We start from the raw sequence: 13,069 nt of genomic DNA on the forward strand, positions 1-13,069 counted from the left end.
AGGAAAAGTGCCCCCTCCAGTGGCTGCTGCTAAAATAACAGTCCGTTGCGACAGAAATCACTTGTATGAAGATTAAAGTGCTTAAGGCTGAGTAGTTGGGATGTCACCTATTATGGTTCCTTTCCGTATATTTAGACATTATTTAATGTCACTGCCAAAAACTCTCAGCGAACTGCAACTTCACAAAGCCTACAATATCAATCGCATCCCTTCGTGATACTTTACATCCACCTCAGCTCCACAAAACTCTGCTTACAAACTGTATCTGTAGAATACGAGCATAATGTCACAGATGGAAAAAAAAAAATGTATATTCTCTGTTGCTTTGAGAAGAGTCCATTAAACATTCAACAAAGTGCTAACCAGCCGCTTCACTCTTAACTATAGAGACTATTTTACAAATATTTTTAAAATACTTAACATTGATGAAATACATTTAGGAAAGCCGATGTCCTACCAGTAGACAATAGGCATGCAGTGCATTTCCAGAATCACTTTAATCTTTGTACACAACCCTTACACGCAGTGTTAAAAACTGCAGCTGTGAGACATATAAAACCAAGCCTCTTCACTGAATGAAGCGCCACCTCTGATTAAAAACACCAAATCTAAGAGGTAACTCTAGTTATGACACCCTCCGGTCTTCATTTGCAGGCTTACGAACTAAATTCATCTGAACTGGGAGTTATCCTTTGAGCCACTTCAGCATCATATCTGCTTGTATTGTAAAACACTGTCATTGCATTTGTTTAATTTGTACTGTATGAGAGCTACAATACACTTTAGAGGTTGTGCTTCATTCAGAAATAGGGCCACAAATAACTTTAAAAATAACTCTACATTTACTATTTACACGTCAATGAGACTCTACGCTGTGGACACGTTAGCTGATTAATTTATTTCCCTTCATTGCTGGAGTCCAAACTGCAGAGTCCTGTGGAAACAAACTAAATATTTCAGTGTAAAGAGACACGGGGCAATCAATGGACTCAATCAATATGAATATGAATATTTATATGCTCCAACGTTAGTGGTGAATCCAATAGTGCTTACCTGGTACATCCTTCTTGCCTTTGGAGATTCTGTGGAGGTCTTAGGTAAACAAACTGCACAAAGACAAAGGAAGATTTAAGTACAGATAAAACGCATAACAAGACTCACAAGCAGCTCTATGAGGCTGTGCTTGGTAGACAACAGAATCTGGCATAACTTTATATATATATATATATATATATATATATATACTATCTATTTAGTTTTATGAATGTTGGTATCATATTTCTGTACCATCAAATAGTTGAGGGGATATTTCATGGCTCAAGAACTTCTACAGCTAAAGTAAAAGTTATTCTTTATCAATTTCACAAACTGTATAATTAATACATCACTGTTCCCAGCCTGAGTGAAATTGTGCTTGAATGAACACAAAGCTGCCACCTACCAACTCTCTCTCACGGCATCAATGTCGCTCACGAGATTCTGCGCTAAACAGATGCCAAAAATCTAAAAACGAAAACAAGAAATATTTTTCATGAGGTAAATTGAAAGTCAACAGAGATGAGATAATAAAGTAAACCGTTCACATTGGTCCTCACCTGTAGTAATGCAATCCCAATAAAGATGCCTGCCACCACTGTCAAGTTGTCTTGAAGCCACTTCTCAAACTGAGGAACGCATCCTTTGATATAGATGAAGGTCCGCTGCTCAGAGTCCTGACAGAACATAGAAACCAGTAATAAAGCCGAACAGGCAAGTGCATACACAGGATTTGGCTTTTACTTTGTTTATCCTTTTAAAAGTTTGAAATCTTATGAGTAACCAGAGGCAATTATGTTGGGATTTACTTTGCAGCACTTAAAAACATGGTAAATGGTAAATCCTTTTAATGGTGCCACATGATTCTACTGGTCATCTTGTGGTCTCCTCAAAAGCCCTTCACAATAAAGTCCTTCTGAACTAATATTGCCCGGTTGTTAACACACACTCAGCCCACTGTTTTTCTACTCTGACTAGAGTCTTTCAATTTATGACTAAACTAGCCCACTTTGCCTTTTTCCTCACATTTCAAGTCAATAAAACAAACACAGCCTTTTCCTTACAATATGCTACTGTGGAGTAAGGCCAAAGCTAATGATGGGGGAGGGGATTCAATTCCCAGTGCATTGCTGCAGCATGAGTAATACCACCCGGCCCAAAGTGCTGATGGGGAGCCAGCTGCTGTATTCCGAAGACTGTGCAGTTGGGAAACATACTGAAAGGGGAATATTGTGCCCAGGGTGGAGTACCTGAAGCATGACCTCATGCAGCCAAATAAACCTGTACTGTTTTAAGGCACTGGCTTACTTTGAGATGAGTTTCTGTTAAGCCACTCACCGCTTTTGCTCGAATGTCGTAGCCACACTGCGTGTTGATGACATCCTCCTATGAAGAGAAGATGGTTCATGCTTAAAAAATTTTCAAAAGGTAAAGTCAAGATATTTAGAGACATATACTGGGAAGATGTAAGGACGGTAATGCTGCTGGTCCAGGTAGTCCAGGTAGAAAACCTGTACTTAATTTTCATATTTGCCACTGCCGAGATTCACATATTGTTCTAATATATTATCAGGAAGGTTGCTGTGAACTAAACCTGCACAGATCTAGACTTGGATTTGAGTCAGATTTAAGTCACAAATATTGGGACTTTAGATTTGAATGGTTTGAGAGTTTACCTGGCAAAAGCCCTGAAACATTAAAAATCAAACAGCCACAGGGCAGACTTGCATAGACAAAAATCTGGCGATGCTATATTTTTTCTTTTTGTCAACAAAATCCATGCAAAGATTTAAAACCAGCAATTTCACACTTTAACAAGTATTGTGTGTGTGTAGACAAAGCCGGATATATCTTATTATTCTGTGCCACAGAGCTCCGTTCTTTCCACTATTGAGGTAATGCACTCATTATTCCTGATTGAGTTTGCAAAGAACTACATAACACAGCTTTTTGGGGGAAATTACAACGTCTTGTTTTGAAAATGACACTACATTTATGACCCCGGCCAGAGGAACTAAGTAAATATTGAGAGAAGAGCAAGATATATTTAGTCTTTTTATGGTCTTTGAAGAAAAATTAAGAAAAATGTAATTCTTTAAATGCCGTGTCATTTTAATGGTCCACAATCGGAGATCTTAAAGACTTGTAATTGACTTGCATTTTATTTATTAAAAACAATTGTGACTTGCCTCAAAAGACTTAAAAATACGACTGCTTAGAGCTTTAGAGCGCTTTCATGTCGAATCGTGTGTTGAAGATGTTATATTCATGCTAGTTGTTATGAAGTGCTGCTCTCAAAGAGGATGGCCTTGGTGGAATAGTGGAATGTCTTTCAGTCAGCAAATAAAAAAGACTCACTGCAATCTTACAGTGAAGCACTGTCACTGCTCTCCACAGAGACCAGCAGTTCGAGCATTTTTCCTGCCCCATAAAAAAGTCTCGGTCGAGATAACTCCTCCCAGTCGCTTTCAGACTTTGCTGTGCTGGCAGGGTCTGAGAGGACTAAACGCTGAGAGGCCTTGACGTCCTGTTGGAAGCACGCCATGATAATTTGACAGCCAGCCTTCTGGAGGACGCAGATAACCGAGCTATGAGTCACAGGGAGGACCTTCTAAATGTTCCCTCAAACTAAAAGGTTCAACATGTTAGAAAGCGACCTCCTCAATTTGTACTCCAACTTCCAGACACAAAAACACCACATTCCACCCAAAGGCTTGTTGTGTTTTACCGTAAATGGGAATGAATTGGCTGTGGATTAGAAAGACTGATGTGTGGTGAGTTTATGTGTTGACATACCGCTGGATCTTTGGTGCAGCAGGAGAAGGGCACTCCACACTTCTCACGACTCGGGTTTGAATCAGTGCAGTTGAAGTAGATGTTCAAGTTCCAGTCGTCAGCTCCGAACGCTCCACAGCACTCCCACTACGAGGTTAAACAGACACAAAGAAAAACTCACATATATGTCAACAATGTCCCAGAGAAATGGTAAAAACAACACGGGAGTGTAATAAGTACAGTGGATAAAGAAACATAGTGCTCACATATTCCTGGGTGAAGTCTATCAGGTTCTGCAGATCAATGTCGTCTCTATAGGCCCGAATGTTGTTGTTAATGAAAAAATTGAGCTGGTCCTTGATCCAGTCTTTGAAGACGAAGGCCAGGACTCCTGCAGTCAGCTCCAGGAAGAAGATGATACCCAGGAACACGGAGAACTGAAATACATTGGACCAATATTATTATAAGACCAAGGAGATTGGGGGAAAAAAAAAAAGGTTTTCACATTTCTTCACAAGTTGTTTGACAAGCGAACGTACAAATTTGAGCAAGAAAGAGTTTTCTCGCAGTGCTCCGATGCAGCCAGCGAATCCCAGGATGAACATCACGCCACCCACCACCAAGAAGAGCCAGACCGGGTCGAAGCCCCCCAAGTCTGTGATGGACGAGATGTTGGAGAGAACACCCTGGAAAAGCAGAGTGAGGGGTTAGAGGCTTAAATCATCGAGTCCACCGTCTCCATGAGTTGATGGTGTCCACAATCAAAAAACCTTTAAATTATGCGATGAGCTGAAATAGCTAGTCCGTTGTCAACTAGTTTGATAATCACTTTAAAGGAATAGTGCCGAGAGTCAGATGAGAAGATTGATACCAGTCAAATACGGTAAACACGAAGCTGGAGGAGTGGCTGGTTAGCTTAGCTTAGCATAAAGACTGAAATCAGGGGGAAACAGTTAGCCTGTCCAAAGGACAACAAAATCTGCCTACCAGCACCTCTAAAGCTCACTGATCAACACCATATATCCTGTGTGTTTGATCCATATAAATAAAACTATGTAAAAGCGGCAAGTTGTGGTTTTATGGGAGTTATGAGCTAAATTATTTCTTGGCCAGAATAGTGACTTTCTTACTTACACGAAAAACAGAAAATTGTCTTTTTTTACACTTCAGTTTGTGTACGGATGTAAAAAAAAGAGGTATATTGTGTTAATTAGTGATCTTTATAGGTGAATTGTGTTACCTTTGAACAGAGTCAGACTACATACAACAGACTGTTTCCCCTGTTTCCAGTATCTGTGCTAAACTAAGTTAACCAACTGCTGGTTCCAGCTTTATACTTAACAAACAGACAAGAGAAAAGTATCAATCTTCTCTTCTAACTCTTTGTGAGACATAATATTGGCCTCTTTTCATATAATGTTAAACTGTTAGACTGTCCGTCCCCCTTTATAGACCCCCGGAGCTGGACAGTGAATGAATCTATGAAGTGCATCAGATCTTTTCTTTGTGTGCATTGTTCAAGAGGGGAGTCCCACCGGAAAGCATGACATTCCTTTCTGACTCAGTCTAGCTACTGCCCTTAGATGGGCGTGAGCAACTGGAGAAAAATTGAAATGATCTGCTTAGTTTATGGATTATTTGCACACAACACATTGATTTAGCTTATTGTTTACACAGAGAGATAAGTGGTGAAATCACCTTCTCACTCCATGCCCACAGCCCGATGCCGAGGAATGCCAATCCAAGGAACTAACAGACAGAAAGAGACAAGAGAGAAGGGTTACTTTTTGCTGCGACTGCAACACGTAGCCGTCACACAGAAGAGAAACCACAGAGAGATTTTCCTGGCAGTGATCCATTAACTTAAAATATCTCTGGTGTCAGTCTGCTCTGCAGTATCGGGAGACTCCCACATTAGAAAGCATCTCCTGACAGCCTGGAAGCTTCATGATTTAAGTTTCGGGCTACAGTGTAAAAGTTCTAAACCACATTTCAGGATTTGGAAAGTTATGAACGAAGGCATCAGAAACAGTTGATATTAAAGCAGCCATTAAAAATTTGAATTCATTTGAGAACAGTTACATTTTCACAAGTGCTTGTTTTCATATCATTAAATGAATATTTAGATTTTCATCTTAGCTTCTGGCTACTGGTCGGACCAAAGAAAGAACTTTAGGCTGCGGCACAATTAGACTCACTTACAGACTGGACCCTATAGTTATGTTTTTTTCCCTTTATAAGATATAAAGCACTTTGTAAATGAGCTTGTGAAGGGATTCTTTGTGAAACCGTTTTAGAGGAAGAAGGCAGGAATGATACTTTTGACGCAGCCAACTTCCTCTGATGATATATGAATGTGAAGGGATCACAGAGGTCATCACTCTGAGGTCCATGAAGGCTCCATTTATGGCCCAAGGCGACATGAAGAGATATATGTTGTGGGGGCAATATAACGTTTTTTATGAGCAGGACTGCAGTTTGACTATGTTAGATTTTGATGCACATGATTTAAAAGGTATTTAATCTACTGGATTAGCCTACAATTGACAGTCCCATCCGGTTAGTTCATCCATTAATATTTATTGAATCACAAACAATACATACTGATATCATGAATGCCTGCAACAGCCGATTCAATTATTCAAATTAACTAGCAACAATTCTGATAATTAATTCATCACTGCAGTCAAGTATAAAGCCAAAATGCAAAACATTTCCTGGGTCTGGCTTCTCAAACGTGAGGACTTTACTGCTTCTATTTCTGTTCTGTCATTGTAAGTTGAACACCTTTGGGTTGAACACTATTGGTCAGAACTAGAAGACGTCAGCTTGGAATTTACGACGTTTTAAACATAGCAATTAATCAAGAAAACGATTTATAGATGCATCAATAACGACAAAGATAATGTTTAGCTGCCACCTAATCAGTTTAAGATATTCATATTCATGTTGTAAAGTTCATGAAAATGCTCCAAATAATTATATTTACTATAATTTAATGTTGGCCATCTTTAAACAATTAATCATGTTAAGATTTCTGTCAATCGATGAAACAACTAGTCACATAATCAATGCAGCTCTAATCCATAACTCCTCCTTTCAGGCAAGGCATAGTACTTCCATTAATACGGCATTTACATATATTATTTTATTTATACTTGTTATATATTGTAGCATTATGTACATAATTTACATTATATCTTACATGGCCCTTTATTTATATCCGTTTCTTATATAACGGCAACTGTAACAAACACATTGCCCCCCCAGGTATCAATAAAGTATCCTGATCTGATTTTTATTACTAATGTCTGACATCACTAAAGCCATTTGTTATCCCTACAACAATAAAGAATATATACCTTAACCTATTCTAACCAGCTTCTGCTAAGTGGAGGCCCAAAGTGGGACATCCAGAAGTCTCTGATGGGGTTACTGGTAGTGGGTTTCAAAGCACAACAGCAGGTTTCTCAGTCTCGTGAAGGGGCTGGATGCCTGGGTGGACTGTGGTCTCAACAAAGTATAAAATGCATTTCTCCTTCTAAAACAAAACAATAATGTGTGTGTACATCTCTGACACCACCGATAAACAAAGTGTCCTCAGATGATGCAGCCAAAGCAAAGTGATGGTGGCAGCAGAGCCCTCACACGGACGCTGTCTGCACAACAACAAAGGCTGAGAGGTGACACTAGTACCGAGCAAGTGCACGGGGAGCAGTGAGCTGATAGCCGGGGACGAAATGAGCCAAATGTCCTCCTGTACAAAAAAAACAACGGGGAGACAGAAAACGGCTCCGGGCTGGAGGGGGGGTGTTGTTGGTTGCGGTCAAAAACACGTACCGGCAGTGTGTATTAAGCAGAGGATAAACCAGGCCTGAAGTCCTAACACAACAAACAAGGGGACTTACCCAGAATATGATGTTGAATCCGAAGATGAAGTACTTGATGCAGCAGCTCACTTCGTGAGCCTTGAAATGCTTTCCGGACATCATTTGGATGTTTGTGTTTTAAACGCCGCCCACAGTGGGGAGAGGACTCACATCTATCCTCTTGTGTTTGACAGCCCGGCTGTGGAAACACCTTTCTTTCTTTTTTTTTTTTTCTTTTTAAAAGGCTTCGACAAAACGCGTCGTCAATTATTTCCGCGTCTAATGATAAACATCCTCCTGTACCGTTAACTGTTTCCGCTGATTAAAGGCGCAGGTGAAGCCGCAGAGGAGCGTCAAGTGTGTCGGTGTCAGTAAAGATGTCCGTTTATTCCCGATATGGATCTAAAGAGGTATAACGGTACAAATAAATCCACTGAAGTCAACCAGATTAAAGCCGATGGTCTTCCATCTGACCCACAATGTAGACATGGCCGTTATTTGATTGACATCTGTGAGAGCCAATGAGAGCCTTTGGTGGTCACGGGAGGCGGGACGTCTTTCAGAAGAGGGCGCCACTGCCGTCGCGTGACCATGAAATACATTATATTAATCACTTTAGAGTATCATTTATTCATCTATCCATCCCTCAACTAATTCATTTGGCTCATAATAGAAATTACGACTGTAAAATTAAAGTTGTATTATGTATTAAACCTATTGAGCTATGGGGACTGAGCGTGCATTATGTAATGAATAATCATATAAATAAATACAAGCAACAAATAAAACAAAAAAGTGATGTAATAATGAATAATAGCCTTTTCTTCATAATTCATGAGTAAAATTACATCTGTCATCTCTTGTAATGTATTTCTAAAAATATGCTTCACCATGATATTCAGAATGAACCCCAGAATAGATTTAAAGCAGAAGTGAATTCATGTTTTAGTTCATATTTACACATCTGCAAATAACGAGTTCAGATTTTGCTATATTAAAGTTGGAGCTTTTTGTTATTTGGTTCCACTCTTTGGAACAAACTGCCTGATGACCTGAGAATCATCAAATCTGTGTTCATGTTAATTCAATAAAAGGATATTTTCAGGCATAAACTGTTATTATTCTGTGAGGTGGATGTGCAGTTTGTGAGTTTATTTTGGAAGGTGTGTGTTTTGTTTTTCTAGACACGTACTGTATGTCTACTGTACATCCAAACATACAGTATGTTAATCTGTGTATTTGAATGTACAGTAAATACAATAATCAGTGTGCTGTGGCTCTGTATATTAATTTAATCAAATATTTTGAATATTCTATTTTTCTTATACTAACAACTAAAGGTTGTTCTGGAATTATCACCTGAAAGTAATAAAATAAATTGGATGTGGAGAAATGTTGCCACCTGGTGGCAAAACGTGTCGCCTGGGTCATCTCGAGTCTCGGTCCAAAGAACAGATCTGCTCATGTAAGAGACATAAAGCTGCAAAATGAATAATTAGATGCGAGCAATACTTTTGATTCATGCATTAAATCAACATGATACTGTCTGTAAAATAAACACCAGCAATCATTTTGAGTATTGGCTTGGTTTATTGAATATAATAAAATATACTAATGTTCTAGTCTATTACAAATATTTGTTTACAAAACAGGATAAATTATGAAAATAAATACTTCTGTGCAGTTCGTCTCTATTGTCAATGCAGGCAGAGAAAAACTGAGATTTGCATACACATGTTAGACCATAAAAATAACACAACTCATTGTTATGAGATCATAATCACACATCATGCCAAGACAAACATTAGGATGCAGAGGGCAGCATTTCCCAGGCTGTCCTGTTCACACAAACTCCTTAATCCGAGGGTGATTCATACAAACGACCCACCATCGTGGATCACATGTAGGACTCAATATCATTTGCAGCGCAGTGAAAGTGTGCTTGGGCCCACAACAGCTTTGTTCACATTGTTAATACTGTCCCCAAAGATTCTCCTTAAGAAAAAAAATACAAAAAATTACAATGGCAATACAAAGGTTGTAATTATGCAATATCAAAAATCATTCATCCCTAAAATTCGGCTACACATCACTTTGAAAAATATATTTTTGGGGGGGATTTAACAAAATACTTAACCTCATGAAAAGTTATTTTTTACTCTTTAAATCATGATTCTTTATTTGACCCTTCATGTGTGCACAAGATATTTTAGTAGGTCGAGTTCCCAGAAGCCTCTGCAGGAGGACGGGAGTAAAATAATATCAGTTAACACAGCTTGAGGCAGTTTCCAAGAACATTTAAAACCATTTGTTTGTGGTGAAAATCTTTGGTGAAACTTGTTTTGTAGGGTTAGCTTTAGCTGTAGAACCCAACATTCTTCCCTTTTATATTCTACACACAGAATTTCTATTAATTTCTGTCAAATGAACACGTTAAAACAAGCAAGACTAGGTTATCTGTCCCACAACTTCTCCTGCGATAACCTAAACCTCATTTCCTTTTGTTATCCAACACATTCATCACACTGCATTTCCTCTTTTAGAGCAAACAGCTTCAGATACATCACACAAGGACACAGTGTACCTTCATTTGCTTCTGTAGTCTGTTATCCTGTTTGATTAAGGCTTTTTGCACAGTTTCCATAGTTTTGATTATATTTAGCACACAGTCTAAAATACTGAGCCTGAAATAAATAACCCTGAAGAGAAGTTTAAGAGTTGAGACGCTTGGATGAAAACTTCAGCATTAAAAGCTGTCGCGTGCAAGCAAAGTTTTGAGTACATAATTATCATTGAAGTGTGCATTAAGCCAAAGGCTTTGAGAACCATTCTTCATTTTGTGCAAAATATATAATTATTTCCTTGAATAGTCAATCTTATTTCAATACATTTTGATTTCACATTCAGTTTTATTTGTTCTACTTTGGGTTTTGGCCAATATCAAAGGGTACCTATTCATTCAATAATATACAAATGATATGCTTTTCCGAGGAAAATAACTGCATATCACATTGTTAGTTAAGAAAATATATACAGGAGTACAATAAACACATTTCTCATATACTATATTGAACAATCACAATGGCATGCTGGCAGCAAAACATCGTACACCCATAACGGAACGAAGCTTGCGTTTCTGGCGTTTTAAGTAAAAATGGCCGTCCACAAAGAGGGCAGGTCTAACAGCCTGAATCCATTATGTATTTAAAACACATAAGGCTTTGTGTGAAACACTTCTATAACAACTTATGAACCACCTTGTTGATTCATTGAGCGCAATAGGATCGGCTGAGCAATATAATATGAAGCTTTAATGCATTATGCATCAATCACAGTTAAAGGATCCAGTGCTTTATTGTTTCTAAATATGCTTTCATGATGGCTAGACTGCACCTATGAGATGCTATACGTGTCTTTATAAAGGCAATACAATGCTTTACAATGAGGTTTTTTGAGTTACTATAAAATGTACAAAATCTTCTTTTTAAAGAAGCCAGAAATGCATAATACTAATACTTACATGATACCATAAAGCCTGAGATTAGGTTTGGAACACTGTAAAGGTTTCTTGGCTTTGATAGTGTTTTTGTTTGAAAAGTTCCTCTTTTGGCATCATGTTAGACTAATTTGTAACACCTTTTGTTCTTTGACAGAGTTGCATAAACACTGCTGTGTAATGAAACCAGACAGGGATGGACCGTTGGGCCTTAATGTGCATCACCTACATCACCCAGTCACAGCGGTGTCGTTTGAATGCATCTTGGCGAGAAAGTGTTAAAGCAGAGCTGCACACTCGCGTCACCTTAAGTCACCTTGATAGCAGACTTCTTGTGGACACAGAGGAAGTAAATGTAGGGCACGCCGATGAAGGCCCATTTCTCGTTGGGCCAGAACATGATGACGGGTCCTCGCTCCGGGGCCTCAGTCGCAACGTCAAAGTAGGCAAAGCAAACGCAACCCAAGTAGGAAGCCAGACAAATGAGGATGTGCCTGTGAAAGCAAAGTTTGAATGAACCAAACTGCTGGAGAAAAGACTCGAAATATATCAAGGTGTTGTCACAAACTCATGTGGAGTAAGATTATTTCTACTTGTTTTCAATTCAAAATCACCTTGTTTATGGTGTTTTGCTTAAATTTCATTTTTCCTGATTCTAATACAGGACTCTGCACTTATTCTTGATTCAAGATCCAGACCCTAATGTATGGCTTTTTCACTTTTCTTCAAAGGACCTTAACTTAATTATAGACAGAAAAAAAACTTGATAAGATGGAGATCTTGTGTAGAAATATGCATTTTAATTGTAATAATTTGTGTATAATGAGTAGATAGATTTTATGACCTTAATAATAGTTAATAACAACTTAATAACAACTTTGAGCTCACCAAGCACAGTGCAAGTAGGGGAAGTTGACAGACGACCACATCTCGCAGAATATCCTGTCGCTGATCCAGCAAAGCAGAGCCAGTGCCCACCAGATCCCTGAGACCAGACCCAACTTGAACACACGTGGGTTTTCACACCTGCAATGACCAAAGAGAGCACTGAGAAATGTGTATAACGGTGAAAACACACAACAATATGTACTTAGTTTGGTGTATGCAACACTTAGTGCATACGAGCCGTCTATGCAGGTACACAAAATACAAAAACATCTTTTTTGGCATCTTTGATGAGCAAGTCAAAAGCAAAAAGAAATAATTTAAATTAAAAGAAAAAATACATAAAATTTTCCTATTCAAACTTGCTTTAGCTTTTGCCAATTTGGCTTTTTTTGGCCACTATGTGGCAGTGGCACAATATTGACAAAGTGTCACCTTTTCATTTGCTACGGTGAACTTGTTCGCAAACAGTTGCCTCAACATTAGCATCCACTCAGAGCCGTGTATGTTTTTACTTGATGATTGTAAGTAAGTCTCCTTTAAGCTCTGTTTGATGTCTCCTATGACTCCATTCAACAAACATGTGATTCTTTAGCTGCTAAATACTCCACTGTATTCACCAGCGAGTTGGTTTACGCATTTTGGGCAGATACGGTACATTTTTTGTTAAAGCTTTGTTGGTACAAACTGCTGCCAGCTACGGCTAAAACTGAGACTGGACCAAAACTATTATTATTAGTTATGGGACAGAAAACCGAAACAGTGAGCTGAAAGATGTTCAAACACTTTGAAGGGCTGAGGGGATGTAAATACTTTTTCTTTTACCTGAGGCTTCTTAATCCTCCAAGAGGGCAGTCATTCATACAGGACTCATTTTACTGTCTGTGTAGCTTGGGTGCTGTTATATTTACAACTGAGATGTCCATACCAAGATGTAGAGTTGTAGGTTAGCACATTTATTTTTAGATGCGGCAATTATCTTTTTTTTTGGGGGGGGGGGGGGGGGGGG

The 13,069-nt window shown here is 38.7% G+C and overlaps 2 protein-coding genes across 4 annotated transcripts in view; both read right to left on the reverse strand.

Moving 5' to 3' along the window:
- Positions 1 to 11: 11 nt before the first annotated feature.
- On the reverse strand, positions 12 to 8,167 carry LOC116401230 (tetraspanin-5). Of its 2 annotated transcripts, none has more exons than XM_031879541.1 (10): positions 7,719 to 8,167; positions 5,509 to 5,559; positions 4,350 to 4,496; positions 4,077 to 4,247; positions 3,832 to 3,957; positions 2,374 to 2,421; positions 1,596 to 1,712; positions 1,442 to 1,503; positions 1,054 to 1,106; positions 12 to 934 (listed from the first exon to the last, which is right to left on the reverse strand). In XM_031879541.1, the coding sequence occupies exons 1-9, from the start codon at positions 7,800 to 7,802 to the stop codon at positions 1,094 to 1,096; spliced, it is 819 nt and encodes a 272-aa protein (XP_031735401.1). In that variant the 5' UTR covers positions 7,803 to 8,167; the 3' UTR covers positions 12 to 934; positions 1,054 to 1,093. The 2 variants fall into 2 exon arrangements, with proteins under 2 accessions (XP_031735401.1, XP_031735402.1); XM_031879542.1 differs by having other exon boundaries at positions 12 to 947.
- Positions 8,168 to 9,050: 883 nt separating this feature from the next.
- The window catches only part of LOC116401231 (alkaline ceramidase 2-like), a 12,106-nt gene continuing 8,087 nt past the window's right edge, over positions 9,051 to 13,069 (reverse strand). For both annotated transcript variants that reach the window (XM_031879544.1, XM_031879543.1), the window contains 2 exons: positions 12,064 to 12,201; positions 9,051 to 11,669 (listed from right to left, as the gene is read on the reverse strand). In XM_031879544.1, the coding sequence (XP_031735404.1) occupies positions 11,483 to 11,669; positions 12,064 to 12,201 (325 nt within the window). In that variant the 3' untranslated portion in view covers positions 9,051 to 11,482. The remainder of the gene's footprint in view (positions 11,670 to 12,063; positions 12,202 to 13,069) is intronic.

Source organism: Anarrhichthys ocellatus, unplaced genomic scaffold, assembly GCF_004355925.1.
Source record: "Anarrhichthys ocellatus isolate YVR2014 unplaced genomic scaffold, GSC_Weel_1.0 scaffold286, whole genome shotgun sequence".
NCBI classification, from domain to species: domain Eukaryota; kingdom Metazoa; phylum Chordata; class Actinopteri; order Perciformes; family Anarhichadidae; genus Anarrhichthys; species Anarrhichthys ocellatus.

Bases quoted from the DNA above. Each gene is read 5' to 3' on its own strand.
- LOC116401230 (XM_031879541.1), bottom strand. From the start codon at position 7,802: ATGATGTCCGGAAAGCATTTCAAGGCTCACGAAGTGAGCTGCTGCATC. The intron at 4,248-4,349 runs GTACGTTCGCTT...AATGTATTTCAG, and splicing joins ACTCTTTCTTGCTCAAATTT to TTCTCCGTGTTCCTGGGTAT. The intron at 1,504-1,595 runs GTGAGGACCAAT...TTTCGTTTTTAG, and splicing joins TTGGGATTGCATTACTACAG to ATTTTTGGCATCTGTTTAGC.